Genomic DNA, 17075 nt, shown 5'->3' with positions numbered 1-17075 from the left:
AAAACATTTTTAATTTCATCCTCAGATGGATCTGATTCAAGAAATTTATTTTCATAATGTGTATAGTCTGAATTAATTATTTCCATACGTTGCGTAAATAATTCAAATTTGACCTCAAGATCATCAAAATCTATGTTTGTATCTTGAGTTAATCCTATACAGACTGAAATTAGATTTTCTAATTGCGTAATCTTAGTCTGTAAAGACTGAAACTGAGTTTTCAAACAAGCCATTTTAATGGTATACTGAAAATTCTAGCACCACACTTAGAGTGTTTATAAAACACTGTACTGCTATAAACAGCTGAGTTTTTGTTATGCTTAAGTCAGCAATAATCGAGTCAGACACTACTGACCCACTAAGCTTAACCTCAGGGTCAATGACCATGAAGGGTACACAGTACATGTGGCTGATGTTTATGGCTCGAGTTTGCTGTGTCAGCCTGCCCACGATGATTAATCGTAAATAACGATGTTATACACTTCATTCACTATACACTATAAATGTCACTGTATAACTGTAATCACACGTGAATATTACTTACACATATATAAATTTCACTGTTAATATATATTTGAAAGCTTTCACTTTATATATAAGTTCCTTTAATATAACAGGTAGATCTATAAGAAACAAACTTTAACACAATCTTGTCTCTTAATTTCTGTCTATAAACATTATAAACACTATGTGTATATATACACTCAGACAAACAACATCACTTGGGTTGTTGTCTTAATCAGCAATTTCTCGAGATTGGAGCAGTGGGTGCAGGGTGTGGGTGAGTCACCCAGCTCCCGTTTTCTTTGGGTGTCCGCTGGGTGAGCGCCCGTTTTCTTTTGGGTGAACGCTGGGTGAGCGCCCGTTTTCTTTTGGGTGAACGCTGGGTGAGCGCCCGTTTTCTTTTGGCTGCCCATTCTCTGTGATTGAGTCTGGAGGGACTCATTTATACTGATTTATATTGTAAAACGCTAGTTTTACAGCTTTTTTCGAAGGACCTTGGCTCATAGGTTATTTGTACACTGTAGTACAACATATTTGGACCACAGTGTGGTCTTTATCTGGTTCGAGCACGACCAAATTCTGTTAAAGATTTTGGCCTTACCTGCTGTGTTTAAATTATAACTATATATAATGAACACTTAGCTGATAAATGACAGCAAATCGTCTACACAGCCGCCCCTGCAGACGAGGTCTAGAAGCTGTCGAAACCATCACAACATTGGGCTGTCAAGAGATACAATTTGTAAGTATAAATTACCCCTAGGGGGTGTTATGTCAGCATATTATGTCAGCATATTTCATTTCACTTGTTTGGACTCAAAAGTCCACACCTTACTGCCGATTATAGGTTGATTACAAACTCCTTGTGACTCAAGAATTGCGCAATCCCCCGATCTACAAGAAATTCGTAACATACCTTGCTCTATGTAACGTGAGCTATGGTGTTCTCAACACCTTCGACAGGTATCGGTGACTTGATAGAAGCTGAAGTGTCCTTGGATGTCCACGTCTTCCATTGTCTAGGAAACGCACACTGGTACACTATGTTCCACAAGATTTGTCTTTATTGTTCACAATGTATCACAAGAGAAGCTGTCTGACTTTTTTGGGTTATCCTAGGTTCTCTACACATATGCTGCTATGTATGATAATTCTATGTAACTGTATTTGTGTATACCTGAATAAACTTACTTACTTACTTACTTACTTATTGTGTTTGAGACACTTTGTTCACACTAACGCACAGATCAGTGTTCTTTGCTAGTTATCCTGGCATCAGTGTCACTCTCACTAGAGTCAAAGATAGTCTCGCCCTAATACACAAAAAAAAAAAAAACGCTGACCTAGTACCTTGCATCCTTGTCACCTCCTCGATGAAGCAAAGCAGAATGTTTGTTTCTTGCTGTCTTAAGCATAGACAACAATGTACACTATCTTTACTATGGTAATAAAGTGGGAGCAGGATTTTCCTTAATTGTCCTGCTAAGTAAGAGATGTACTGTCTCTTATAAAAATACACTTTGCAACACCGCTGCAAGGAGCAGAGGTCACTTGACTACGTGGCATAGCATCTGTGATCAATTACTCACTCTAGCAGTAAACAAGATGCTCGCCCCTTCTGAGAGGGCTTGGCCCCTCAGGGCTGAAAGGGCTGAAAGGGCTGAAGGGGCTGAAAGGGCTGAAGGGGGCTGATACCCCCCTCCTGGAGAAAATTTCTCCACACTGACTGACAGGAATAAAATGCGTTCACTTTCAGGGAATAATACACGTCCACTTTCAGTATACTACACAGAAAATGACCTTATATATGGAGCGTTATTTTATATATAAATTTTTTAATACAATACTCCGTAATAATCGAATCTACCACAGGTTAAGACGCCGTAACTATCAACCTCAGATCCGAGATCCTCAGTGTTCATCAAGATGCAGTTCCTGACGAATCAATCAGTTAATATCATGATTCTCTGTGTGACTGGCTAATGGTTCAAGTCGGACCGAAACGTCGTCATAAGTTTGTTTCCTGTGTGTGGTTATTTATGCAGTGTATATGAAGGTAGAGAAAAGTAAATAAGACAAAATGTGTAAAGCATACGGAGAAAACACTCCAGTGGTATACCTGTGTGAAGAGGGAGGTGAGCACCAGGAGGGAGGTGATGGCCACTGTGATACGGGAGTTGAAGTCATCAGGGTTGAAGAAGAAGGTGGCGTAGGCGATGAAGATGAGAAGGGTGGTGGGGATGTAGAGGGTGAGTAGGTAGAAGTTGTAGCGACGGATGAATTTCACCTCCACTTGCATGCTGGAGAACTCCTGCTCTCCCTTGTGTGTCCTCTCCATGTTCACCTCTCCTGTGGTAGGTTCATCACGCTCAGTTAGTTTGTCATGTCTGCGTCTGCTGCATGTTCACCTCTCCTGTGGTAGGTTCATCACGCTCAGTTAGTTTGTCATGTCTGCGTCTGCTGCATGTTCACCTCTCCTGTGGTAGGTTCATCACGCTCAGTTAGTTTGTCATGTCTGCGTCTGCTGCATGTTCGCCTCTCCTGTGGTAGGTTCATCACACTCAGTTTGTTATGTCTGTGTCTGCTGCATGTTCATCTCTCCTGTGGTAGGTTTTCCACTTTCAGTATGTTAATTAGTCAGGTCTAATGCCTTGGCAAAGAGACAGAGATCCAGTTATAATGGAATCCTTTATCAAGAAAGTTACAAGTATATACAGCTGCTAGTAAGTATGTCGCCCCCGTACATATATCTAAAGTGTCGGCAGAAAACATCACCCATACCCTGTTTAAAAAAAAAAAAGAAAAGAACTTTGAAGGTTAAAAAGTATCAGAAACGTTACTTAACTTTACTTTTAACACACTACCCCCAAAAATACTAAGTTTATTAAACAGGAAATGAAGTAAGCTGTCAGTACATCCATGCGGACAGACATACGAGGAGGAGTGGTCGTTTGCTGACACTTATAAAAATAAGACGAGTGTTAGAGAGATCCTGGAGGAGGGATACACACACAGAGGTGTTAGGCTAGGTAGGATTCTTCAAAAAACAGAACATTTGTTTCCCGACACGGGTTTCAGTCATACGACAACCCTCCACCGGACTTTTTGGTCATCTGCCCGAGGCCTTCCACTGGTTGATCCCTCCACCTCTTTCAAAAATTTATATCTATCTAGAAGGTAGTTACCAAGAGACTTGTTTCTACCAGCATGTATATTCTGAGCTTATTGTAATTTCCATTATAGGGCGCAAAGTATTCTTGTCAGGTGGTGAAAAGGTTACCACGCAGTCTTAATGACCTTAGTGTAGTTGATAGGCTTTAAACCATATTAAATTTATTATTATTATTATTATTATTATTATTATTATTATTATTATTATTATTATTATTATGATAATCAAAAAGAAGCGCTAAGCCACAAGGGCTATACAGCGCTTTTAAACCCTATTAAAGAGCCAACCAAATCTGAATCTCTGGGGATACCTAATAAGAAAGATGAGGGTAGATAGACCCAAATCTCTGGGGATACCTAATGAGAAAGGTGAGGGATACAGAGACCTGAGTCTTTGGGGAAACCTAATTACTTATAAAATTCTTTCACTCATCTCAGTGTAGCACAGAAAAGGTGTAGCACAGAGCAGGTGTAGCATAGGGCAAGTATAGCAAAGAGCAGGTGTAGCATAGAACAAGTGTAGAATAAAGCAGGTATAACATAGAGAAGGTGTACCACAGAACTGGTGTAGCATAGAGTAGGTGTATCACAGAACAGGTGTAGCATAGAGCAAGTGCATCATAGAGCAAGTGTAGCATAGAGCAAATGTAGCATAGAGCAGATGTAGTATAGAAGAGGTGTAGCATAGAGCAGGTGTAGCATAGAATAAGTGTAGCATAGAGCCGGTGTAGTATAGAGCAGGTTTAGCATAGAGCACGTGTAGTAGTTAGCAAGTGTAGCAAGGTGTAGAATATAAGAGGTGTAGCATGCAGCAGGTGTAGTATAGAACAGGTGTAGCATAATACAGGAGTAGCATAGAAAATGTGTAGCATAGAGCAGATATGGCACAGAACAGGTGTAGCATAGAGCAAGGGTAGCATAAAACAGGTGTAGCATAGAGCAGATATGGCACAGAATAGGTGTAGCATACAGCAGGTGTAGCATACAGCAGGCGTAGCATAGAGGTGTAGCATAGAGTAGATACAGCATAGAACAAGTGTAGCATAAAGCAGATGACGTATCGAGCAGATGTAACATAGAAAAGGTGTAGCATAGAGCAGGTGTAGCATAGAAACAGGTGTAGCATAAAGTAAGAAGGTGTCGCATAAAGTAAGTAGGTGTAACAGTCACATAATGAGTAAACTCACCTATTTCGTACTCAATGAGGTACCTGGGACCGACATAGGTGGCGAGGTTGGGTTGCAACACTATGTAAGTAGCCGCAGCAGACACCAGACGGAACTCCAGCAGACACACCTGGCGGAGTCACCAGCAGGGTCATCCTAAGTCTGCCCGAGTCACCTGGGGGGCTACTTAGGTCATGGGCAGACCTAATGAGGTCATGCCGGGAGGCCTAATGGGGTCACGTGAGGCAGTTTATTGTAGTTCGGAGACTCAGAAATTACCTGGTCAAATTCTAGAACTGACTCTGTTATTATTATTAATATTATTTATATTTATATTTTTTTATTAACACATAGGCCTTCTCCCACCAAGGCAGGGTGCCCCGAAAAAGAAAAGCTTTCATCATCATTCACTCCATCATTGTCTTGCCAGAGGTGTGCTTACACTACAGTTATAAAACTGCAACATTAACACCCCTCCTTCAGAGTGCAGACACTGTACTTCCCATCTCCAGGACTCAAGTCCGACCTGCCGGTTTCCCTGAAGCCTTTCATAAATGTTACTTTGCTCACACTCCAACAGCACGTCAAGTCCTAAAACCCATTTGTCTCCTTCGCTCCTATCTAACACGCTCACGCATGCTTGCTGAAAGACCCAGCACCTCGCACACAAAATCTCATTTACTCCCTCCCTCCAACCTTTCCTAGGTCGACCTCTACCCCGCCTTCCCTCCACTACAGATTTATACACTCCCGAAGTCATTCTATTTTGTTCCATTTTCTCTACATGTCTGAACCACCTCAACATCCCGTCCTCAGCCCTCTGGGTAATAGCTTTGGTAATCTCGCACTTCCTCCTAATTTCCAAATTATGAATTCTTTGTACTATATTTACACCACACATTTCCCTCAGACACGACATCTCCACTGCCTCCAGCCTTCTCCTTGTTGCAACATTCGCCTGTCACTCATGCTTCACACTCATATAAGAGAGTTAGTATAACTATATTCTCATACATTCCCGTCTTTGCTTTCATGGACAAAGTTCTTTGTCTCCACAAACTCCTAAGTGCACCACTCATCTTTTTTCCCCTTATCAGTTTTATGATTCACCTCATTTTTCAAAGGTCTCTCTGCTGACACGTCCACTCCTAAATATCTGAATACATTCACCTCCTCCATACTCTCTCCCTCCAATCTTATATCCAATCTTTCGCCACCTAATTTTTTGTTATTATTCTCATCACCTTACTCTTTCCTATATTCACTTTTAATTTTCTTCTTTTACATACCCTACCAATCTCATCCAGCAACCTCTGTCAACTTCTCTTCAGAATCTCCCAAAAGCACCGTGTCATCAGCAAAGAGCGACTGTGACAGCTCCCACTTTTTGTTAGATTCTTTATCTTTTAACCCCAAACCTCTTGCCAATACCCGAGCATTCACTTCTCTTACAACCCCATGTATTATATTGAACAACCATGGTGACATCACACATCCTTGTCTAAGGCCTAGTTTTATTTGGAAATAATCCTCCTCTTTCCTACATGCTCTAACCTGAGCCTCACTATCCTCGTAAAAACTCTTCACTGCTTTCAGTAACCTACCTCCCATTCCATACATTTGCAACATCTGCAAAGTATGGAATGGGAGGTATCCACCATGTCATACGCCTTTTCCAAATTTATAAATGCCACAAAAACCTCTTTACCCTTATCTAAATACTGTTCACCTATATGTTTCACTGTAAACACTTGATCTACACACCCCCTACCCTTCCTAAAGCCTCCTTGTTCATCTGCTATCCTACTCTCCGTCTTACTCTTAATTCTTTCAATAATAACTCTACCATACACTTTACCAGGTATACTCAACAGACTTATTCCCCTATAATTTTTGCACTCTTTTGTCCCCTTTTCCTTTATACAAAGGAACTATGCATGCTCTCTGCCAATCCCTAGGTACTTTACCCTCTTCCATACATTTATTAAATAAAAGCACCAACCTCTTCAAAACTATATTCCCACCTGCTTTTAACATTTCTATCTTTATCCCATCAATCCCAGCTGCTTTACCCCCTTTCATTCTACCCACTGCCTCACGAACTTCCCCCACACTCACAACTGGCTGTTCCTCACTCCTACAAGATGTTATTCCTCCTTGCCCTATACACGAAATCACAGCTTCCCTATCTTCATCAACATTTAACAATTCCTCAAAATATTCCCTCCATCTTCCCGATACCTCAAACTCTCCATTTATTGTTATTAATTATTATTATTATTATTATCATTATTTATTATTATTATTATTATATTCATCAGGAAGTGCAAGACCTGTAGGATTTATTGAGTTCCAGGAGAATGGGAAGTAATAAGATTTGATCCAGGAAGAGGGAAGGATAACTTATATTTCTTGAACCAAGAGCTTTTCATCTGCATCAAGAGTGTGAATAAGAAGATGGGAGCGGAGGATCGAGCCTTCAACCCTCCCCTTCCCTCCTTGCGTCTTAATGACCCATACGGACTTAACACTTCACAGTAAACAATAATGCTGATGTACTAACCTGAGAATCGAACGGGAATCGTATTAAGTCGAAATCGCAACTGTAAGAGGAGGTGTACAGTTGCCTCATCTCCAGGCTGTTCTCGTGCCCCGAGAACACGTTCACTGCCCAGGAAGAACAAAGATAGAACAACAGTCAGTTAGATTACTAGCTTTAATGTCTACTGGTTTCACGTGGGATATAAACACCGCAGTTCACCTGTACACTAGCACTGAACTGGAGACTAAAGTGAATTTTCGGTATATACACACTGAGAGAGACATACTTCTCGGTCTAGAAAACCTGAGATATACTTTTCAGTGTATATAAGTCGAGAGACATGCCGTTTGTGTAAAGTATATTATATTCACTGACTGAGCCATCCTCTGGGTGTAAACAAAACGAGAGAGAGAGAGAGAGAGAGAGAGAGAGAGAGAGAGAGAGAGAGAGAGAGAGAGAGAGAGAGAGAGAGAGAGATTTTTAAGCACAAGAAGAGATCAGATTTTAAGAGTTGGTAATCATCCACTACCTCACTGGCAACTACCTGAACACACTGTTCCTAGCTCCGACTAACCCAACTAAAGTCTCCCTTATTATCAACAAACTAAAAAAACAAGACAGGTGATTTAAATACCTTACCACCCATTATATACAAAAAAGTGTCACAAGTACTATCACCAATCATTGCAACACTCTTTAACAAATCCATTGAATCCTCTACCTTTCCTACAGTTCTCAAAATAGCAAGGGTCACCCCGATCCATAAAGGAGGAGACCACACAGACTTGAATAACTATAGGCCAATATCCAACTTACACCCTCTGGAGTTTACCTGGAGAGAGTTCCGGGGGTCAACGCCCCCGCGGCACGGTCTGTGACCAGGCCTCCTTGTGGATCAGAAAAATTAATCCATAAGCGTATCTATTGCTACCTCATCTCCCACAACATACTCAACCCCTGTCAATTTGGGTTCAGGCCTAATAAAAATACTAATGATGCTATTATCCACATGTTAGAACATATTTATACAGCAATAGAGAAAAAAGAAGTCCCACTGGGGATCTTCATTGACTTACGTAAAGCTTTCGATACAGTTGACCACGACTTGCTCCACATAAAATTGTCACACTATGGTATAAGAGGGCACTCCCTCAACTACCTAAAGTCATACCTCAGCAACAGAAGCCAATATGTGTACACAAATGGGGCAAATTCTTCCGCACAGCCAATTACAATTGGTGTCCCACAGGGAAGTGTCCTAGGCCCTCATCTCTTTCTCATATACTTAAATGACCTACCAAATGCATGGCAACTACTCAAACCCACACTATTTGCAGATGACACTACATACGTCTACTCTCACCCGAGCCCAGTCATGCTAGCCAATACTGTAAATACCGAATTACAGAAAATATCAACCTGGATGAGGGACAACAAACTTACTCTAAACATTGACAAAACCTACTACATTCAGTTTGGTAACAGAGCTGCAGATGTGTCTCTTAACATAATGATAAATGGATCACCTATCACAAAACTCACAGAGGGAAAATTCTTAGGAATCCACCTTGATAATTGACTCAAATTTCAAACACATATACAACAAATTTCCAAGAAAATTTCCAAGACCGTAGGCATACTATCGAAGATACGGTACTATGTTCCACAGTCAGCCCTCCTGGCCCTATATCACTCACTCAATTACCCCTATCTCACCTATGGAATTTGAGCATGGGGATCAACAACAATAAACCATCTCAGACCACTAATCACCCAACAAAAGGCTGCAGTCAGATAAACAAATTCCCACTACAGACAGCACACTCCACCAATATTCAAAACTCTAAACCTACTCACAATACAAAAACATCCATACATATTACTGCACCTACTACATACATAGAACACTTAATTGACATAAACCCTCCCCTCAAACATCTCCTTACCAACCTCAACAGAACACATGACCATAACACAAGGCACAGATCACTCTGATGTTCCTTGTGTCCATCTCACGCTATGCAAAAACTCGATGCACATAAAAGGCCCTAAAATCTGGAATTCATTACCTGTGAATATAAAAGAAACACTGTCTGTTTATAAATTCAAGTCTCTTCTCAAAAATCACTTACTCACCCACAACTAAATAAATACTGAATAATTGCATCTCATAAATTGTATCTCATATATGTATCTCATTATTGTATCTCATAAATGTCAACCTGTGACCCAATCAAACTTTGTTGCTATTTAATTTCATTACCTAACAGATTACTCCAGATTACACAGCAACACAGTAAATGACCATATGACCTGTCTTTGTAATACTCATTTGTACTAAATTGTTATCTGTTTTACAATAATTTTTGTACCACTGAATATATCATTGCTTAGTTAATCTTAAGTTAATTTTAAGCCTGCCCATAATGCTCTGCATACAAGGGGCTTTGGCATGCTGCATTTTAAAAATTGTTTTCCTTGTACTTCTCTGTATCATGTTCAAATAAATAAATAAATAAATAAATAAATAAATAAATCTATCTTACCTTCGTCAGGCAGGTGTCGAGGTCCTGGCCGAGAGGGACCCTCGCGAACACACTCAACCCGAGACCCCAGTTCGTGGTTTGTAAACACGTTTCCCTGGGCGTTGCTGAAGAACACAAGGGGCGTCCAGATATCCTGAACGGACTCCCTCGACAGGAGGTTCAGAGTTCTATCCTTCTTCAGGTTATGGAAGTTGAGACGGATGTCCTTCCAGCGGAGACATAGAAGGAATGTGACAGTAAAAACCAAGTCTTGGGTTGCAATTTTAGGGAAAGCGATGATTTTGATACTGAAAGAGACTTCGAGTGACTGGGACCCGTTCACTGGCGGAGGTGGGATGACGGTGCGGTACCCAAGAGGAATATCCAGTAAGGAGCACTCTGCTTCGTCGCTTTCATCTTTACAGTCAATACGCAGGTCGCAGCGCTTCGTTAGGTCAATGCAGGAGCCGTCGACACAGGTAAACTGCCCCTCGCGGCAGGCAGAGAGTGTCAGGTTTACCACAGTGCCAGGACTCAAGCCACACACGTCCACACCCAGCGTCCAGGGCCGCGTCCCGAATGGGTACATGCCCTCACGCCCTGGAGTCCACCACGCTTTTGCCTCACGATCCTCAGGAGGGAAATATTGACTTATTGCTTATAGATCTAACACTGAAAAATTCTACTTAGCTAGATTCGCTACCGAGTTGTACTGATTAATTTCCGCAAAATACTACAAATCTTTTCTGCAATAATATAGTGATAATGTTGAAACATATAATAATAATAATACTTTTATTGTTATTGGTAGAGTTGTAATTGTTATTTTTACAATTTACAGCTAATACACAAATTAGGAATTAAACCTAAGCAATAATCCAGGAAAAACCGAAAGGAAGTCAGCTTCTTATTTTAAATTTTTGGGTTTCTTGTGAATATTCATAATTTTTCTCTATGCAAATGGAGGATCGAACCTTCAGCCTTCCTTGTGCTGAAGGGTATAACACTTCACAAACTTATTATTATTGTTATAACTATTATGAATATTCATATCTGTTAGGGAGTAAATGACCTTCTCGAGGAGACAGAGCTTTTAATAACTAACAATATATTAGGAGGTACTGTAGGTACTGCACGGATAATGCGTTGATTCAAATACATATACCTTGAGAGACTGGAGATACCAAGTGTTGTTCTCCCAGAAGATGTCTGAGTGGTAGAAGCCTGTGAGAGAGGGGCGGCCGTCGCCAAGTTGACCGCCTAGCAGGTACTGATAGTTGAAAGGTGAGGTATTACATAGGGCGGGGCCTTTCAGGTACATAGTCTCCAGCTGTGTGAACTCACAGGGCGCACAGAAGGAGTAAGACTCGAGACATGCGATGTCGGACCAGAGTGCTGGGAAGTCGCCGTAGAGCATCACCAGACAGTTCTCCTGTGTGCCTCCGTTGGGTCCGCCGCCCCTCCAGGGTCCCTCCCACTTGATGGGCAGGCCCGTGCCCAGGTAAGTCCAGAGGCGCTCCTGGGCAGCATCAGCAGCGCCCAGCCACAGGTATGAGGCACCCTCGCCCCCAGAACATCGAGCAGCCACCTTCTGTGTGCTTTCGTACACCCACGAGTTCTCCTGCTGATTGGCTGGTACTAGCACCTGCCCACCCACCACCTACACCAGGAATAACATTATAATGCACACCTATAGCAGCTATGAAACTAAATCAGTAGGTTAACACCAGTAGGTTCTGGTTGCTCAGAACCTACTGGTGTTAACAATTTAATATATTCTGACCACATGGCAGTGCTTCTCCTATGTGCCACTACTTTGTACCAGCTGAGTAACTGTACAACAGCTGACTGGCAGATTTCAATTTTGACAGATGAACATGACAAACAAAAATCACGAAAAACATTCATCCGACCTAAGAGCTCTAGATTATTATATTTCCGTATACCATTAATATAATGATACTTGCATGACACGGAATCTTGGTACAGACCATAACTTATACACCTATAACTCATGCCCAACTTACTGGCAAATCCTATTTCCAATGATGGGCCCCTCCCACTTGGGACACCGTTTCTAACTGCTTCGCCTCACCTCTGGCTCAGTATGTCTCCACTGTCTTGTCTTTGCTTATGGCTAAGGGACTGAGCAATTTCGATCGAGGCCAAGGGACTAAGCACTTATCGAGGCTAAGGGACTAAGCACCTTAAAATTTCCTCTCTGCTTTTATACTGTCTCAAGCATAAAAGTCACCTCTGTATTCGACTGAAAAAAAAAAAGCCTGCTGCACAGGCGATCTTATTCGTCTTCTCTACAGTTCAGCCACATAATATCTGTTAAACCTAATGAATAATATATAGTCTCATTCCCCCCCCCACACTTTATCCGTGTTACATCACCAACAACGACAGAAGAGAAGCTATTGATTTAAATAACTCAGAACACCGTGTCATGTGTTCTGAGTAAAAAGAAAATGTCCTTTGACATTACGAGCCACAAATGGTAGCTTTAAGGAGAGGCCATTGGCATTTACTGTATTGTAATGAACTGTGGACAAACGGCGTGTCGTCTTGGAACCAAGTCACTGTAACATTCACGTCGTTGTTAAAGGCTTCAAGAATGACGAGCTAGTCGATGATTTCCATCAATAACACTGAAGATTTAGATGCAACAAGGAGTCATTCAATGCATAGTTTATTTAATGGAGACAATGAATTCAGCCGACGTAATGTTTGACTAACGTCAAAAACTGACACGTTTCAGAACAAACTTTTGTTGGGATAACGTTCCGCTCTGCATAGAGCGTTATCAAGTCATGACTTGAAAAAGCTCTACCAGATAAAACTTCCTGCAACGTGTATGTGAATATTTAGGAACATGAGAGGAGTAATCAATAGGTTGCGTAATGGGGTTCTAAGCTTATAGACTATATATATATATACGAAAGTCATTAAGTTTGCACGTAATCTGTCCACCACCTGACAAGAATAATTTAATCCCTAAAATAAAGATTAAAGTAAACTCTCAGCAAATATATACTGGGAGATATACACCTCTCGGTGCATATCTATTGGTTAGTTGCTTAATGGGACCTAAAATCTATCGATTACCCCATCGATTACACCATCAGTGTAATCCGTGTTGACAGCGAGAACATCCCTGCTCCAAGTACCGAAACTGGTGCTGATACCGGAGGCTTTGGTAAGTCTAGAGCCAATAGGGATGCAGTTTCTGATTCAGGTCCAGTCACAGGTACCTGTGACGATAGTGAGGGCGACCCTAATGGTTCTAGGGTGGATGTGGATGCTTTAAACATGAAAATTATAACCATACAATCCACAGGATTTTTCTAGTACCAGGAAGCTGAAAAGAATAGCGAGAGAGGTTGAGAATGCATTAATAATAATAATAATAATAATAATAATAATAATAATAATAATAATCTTTATCTCCACAAGTACGTGATACAACTTATACAAACGAAGCTTACATCAATGATACTCTATATTGAAAGTCCCTTGTTAGGATCCATGCTGGACTGGAATCAAAGCCAGTGGCTGGCTCATCACAGCCACAGATATTAAATCCAATCGTCAACCCTACCGCCATAACCACCAGCAATGTATCGTTGTCTGTGTTTGCAAATGTGCAAGGACTCAAACTAAGGAAAAACAATAAAGTACCATTTCTTAGTGGTCTTCTCGGAGAGTCTCACATAAAAGAGTATTTTGATAATGGAATGTGTGGCTTCCAGGGTATGACCTGATAAATTAGTCACAAGTGAAACATCTGCGTATCTTTACTACGTAGACGTTTCGCCAACCAGTGGCTTTATCAGTACAATCAGATTGGATTGGAGAGGTAGAAGATGAGATAATCAGTCTTTCAACCTAGAAGTAGGTGCTCAGTACTGGAGTACTGATGAATCTGAAGAACTGGCAGGAAGAAGTGGGTTTAAATACTGGAGTCTGATGATAGGAAGGCATTGTCACTGGTAGATGAGATTCTCCAGTGGAAGTAGGTCGTGCCCAAGAGTAGGGCTAGGGGTTATATACATACACACACAGATACACACAGTTCCACACAAGAGATAAGTGCAAAAACTGGAGGACCAAGCAGGGATAACAGGGAAGGCACTACAATAGATCAGGGAATACTTGTCAGGAAGACAGCAACGAGTCATGGTACGTAGCGAGGTGTCAGAGTGGGCACCTGTGACTAGCGGGGTCCCACAGGGGTCAGTCCTAAGACCAGTGCTGTTTTTGGTATTTGTGAACGACATGACGGAAGGAATAGACTCCGAGGTGTCCCTGTTTGCAGATGACGTGAAGTTGATGAGAAGAATTCATTCGGACGAAGACCAGGCAGAACTACAAAGGGCTCTGGACAGGCTGCAGACCTGGTCCAGCAATTGGCTCCTGGAGTTCAACCCCACCAAGTGCAAAGCCATGAAGATTGGGGAAGGGCAAAGAAGACCGCAGACGGAGTACAGTCTAGGGGGCCAGAGACTACAAACCTCACTCAAGGAAAAAGATCTTAGGGTGAGTATAACACCAGGCACAGCTCCTGAGGCACACATCAACCAAACAACTGCTGCAGCATATGGGCGCCTAGCAAACCTAAGAATAGCATTCCGACATCTTAATAAGGAATCGTTCAGAACCCTGTACACCGTGTACGTTAGGCCCATATTGGAGTATGCGACACCAGTTTGGAACCAACACCTAGCCAAGCACGTAAGGAAACTAGAGAAAGTTCAAAGGTTTGCAACAAGACTAGTCCCAGGGCTAAGGGGTATGTCCTACGAGAAGAAGTTAAGGAAAATCGACCTGACGACACTGGAGGACAGGAGAGATAGGGGGGACATGATAACGACATATAAAATACTGAGAGGAATTGACAGGGTGGAAAAAGACAGGAAATTCCAGAGATGGGACACAGCAACAAGGGGACACAGTTGGAAGTTGAAGACACAGATGAATCACAGGGATGTTAGGAAGTATTTCTTCAGTCACAGAGTAGTCAGGAAGTGGAACAGCTTGAGAAGCGATGTAGTGAAGGCAGGATTCATACATAGCTTTAGGCAGAGGTATGATAAAGCTCATGGTTCAGGGAGAGTGACCTAGTAGCGACCAGTGAAGAGGCGGGGCCAGGAGCTATGACTCGACCCCTGCAACCACAACTAGGTGAGTACAACAAGGTGAGTACACACACACACACACACATATATATATGCATATATATATATATATATATATATATATATATATATATATATATATATATATATATATATATATATATATATATATATATATATATATATATATATATATATATATATATATATATATATGTATATATTATCACACTGGCCGATTCCCACCAAGGCAGGGTGGCCCGAAAACGAAAAACTTTCACCATCATTCACTCCATCACTGTCTTGCCAGAAGGGTGCTTTACACTACAGTTTTTAAACTGCAACATTAACACCCCTCCTTCAGAGTGCAGGCACTGTACTTCCCATCTCCAGGACTCAAGTCCGGCCTGCCGGTTTCCCTGAACCCCTTCATAAATGTTACTTTGCTCACACTCCAACAGCACGTCAAGTATTAAAAACCATTTGTCTCCATTCACTCCTATCAAACACGCTCACGCATGCCTGCTGGAAGTCCAAGCCCCTCGCACACAAAACCTCCTTTACCCCCTCTCTCCAACCTTTCCTAGGCCGACCCCTACCCCGCCTTCCTTCCACTAAAGACTGATACACTCTTGAAGTCATTCTGTTTCGCTCCATTCTCTCTACATGTCCGAACCACCTCAACAACCCTTCCTCAGCCCTCTGGACAACAGTTTTGGTAATCCCGCACCTCCTCCTAACTTCCAAACTACGAATTCTCTGCATTATATTCACACCACACATTGCCCTCAGACATGACATCTCCACTGCCTCCAGCCTTCTCCTCGCTGCAACATTCATCACTCATGCTTCACACCCATATAAGAGCGTTGGTAAAACTATACTCTCATACATTCCCCTCTTTGCCTCCAAGGACAAAGTTCTTTGTCTCCACAGACTCCTAAGTGCACCACTCACTCTTTTCCCCTCATCAATTCTATGATTCACCTCATCTTTCATAGACCCATCCGCTGACACGTCCACTCCCAAATATCTGAATACATTCACCTCCTCCATACTCTCTCCCTCCAATCTGATATTCAATCTTTCATCACCTAATCTTTTTGTTATCCTCATAACCTTACTCTTTCCTGTATTCACCTTTAATTTTCTTCTTTTGCACAACCTACCAAATTCATCCACCAATCTCTGCAACTTCTCTTCAGAATCTCCCAAGAGCACAGTGTCATCAGCAAAGAGCAGCTGTGACAACTCACACTTTGAGTGTGATTCTTTATCTTTTAACTCCACGCCTCTTGCCAAGACCCTCGCATTTACTTCTCTTACAACCCCATCTATAAATATATTAAACAACCACGGTGACATCACACATCCTTGTCTAAGGCCTACTTTTACTGGGAAATAATTTCCCTCTTTCCTACATACTCTAACTTGAGCCTCACTATCCTCATAAAAACTCTTCACTGCTTTCAGTAACCTACCTCCTACACCATACACTTGCAACATCTGCCACATTGCCCCCCTATCCACCCTGTCATACGCCTTTTCCAAATCCATAAATGCCACAAAGACCTCTTTAGCCTTATCTAAATACTGTTCACTTATATGTTTCACTGTAAACACCTGGTCCACACACCCCCTACCTTTCCTAAAGCCTCCTTGTTCATCTGCTATCCTATTCTCAGTCTTACTTTTAATTCTTTCAATAATATTATAATAATATATATAATAATATATATATAATAATATATATATATATAATATATATATATATATATATATATATATATATATATATATATATATATATATATATATATATATATATTATAGGTAGTAGGTTGGTAGACAGCAACCACCCAGGGGGATACTACCGTCCTGCCAAGTGAGTGTAAAATGAAAGCCTGTAATTGTTTTACATGATGGTAGGATTGCTGATGTCTTTTGTCTGTCTCATAAATATGCAAGATTACAGGTACGTCTTGCTACTTCTACTTACACTTAGGTCACACTACACATACATGTA

At 41.4% G+C, this 17075-nt stretch overlaps 1 protein-coding gene across 1 annotated transcript in view; it reads right to left on the bottom strand.

Annotated features, from left to right (window-relative positions):
• Positions 1 to 17075, bottom strand: part of LOC128684076 (uncharacterized) — a 57952-nt gene that overhangs the window by 13295 nt on the left and 27582 nt on the right. Inside the window, exons 6-10 of the mRNA XM_070093189.1 lie at positions 11074 to 11568; positions 9930 to 10539; positions 7405 to 7508; positions 4863 to 4971; positions 2624 to 2853 (exon numbers count right to left, since the gene is read on the bottom strand). Coding sequence (XP_069949290.1) covers positions 2624 to 2853; positions 4863 to 4971; positions 7405 to 7508; positions 9930 to 10539; positions 11074 to 11568 — 1548 coding nt within the window. The remainder of the gene's footprint in view (positions 1 to 2623; positions 2854 to 4862; positions 4972 to 7404; positions 7509 to 9929; positions 10540 to 11073; positions 11569 to 17075) is intronic.

This window comes from Cherax quadricarinatus, chromosome 3, assembly GCF_038502225.1.
Source record: "Cherax quadricarinatus isolate ZL_2023a chromosome 3, ASM3850222v1, whole genome shotgun sequence".
Classification (NCBI taxonomy): domain Eukaryota; kingdom Metazoa; phylum Arthropoda; class Malacostraca; order Decapoda; family Parastacidae; genus Cherax; species Cherax quadricarinatus.
Note: the sequence above shows the minus strand (reverse complement) of the source record. Positions and strands in the feature narration are given on the sequence as shown.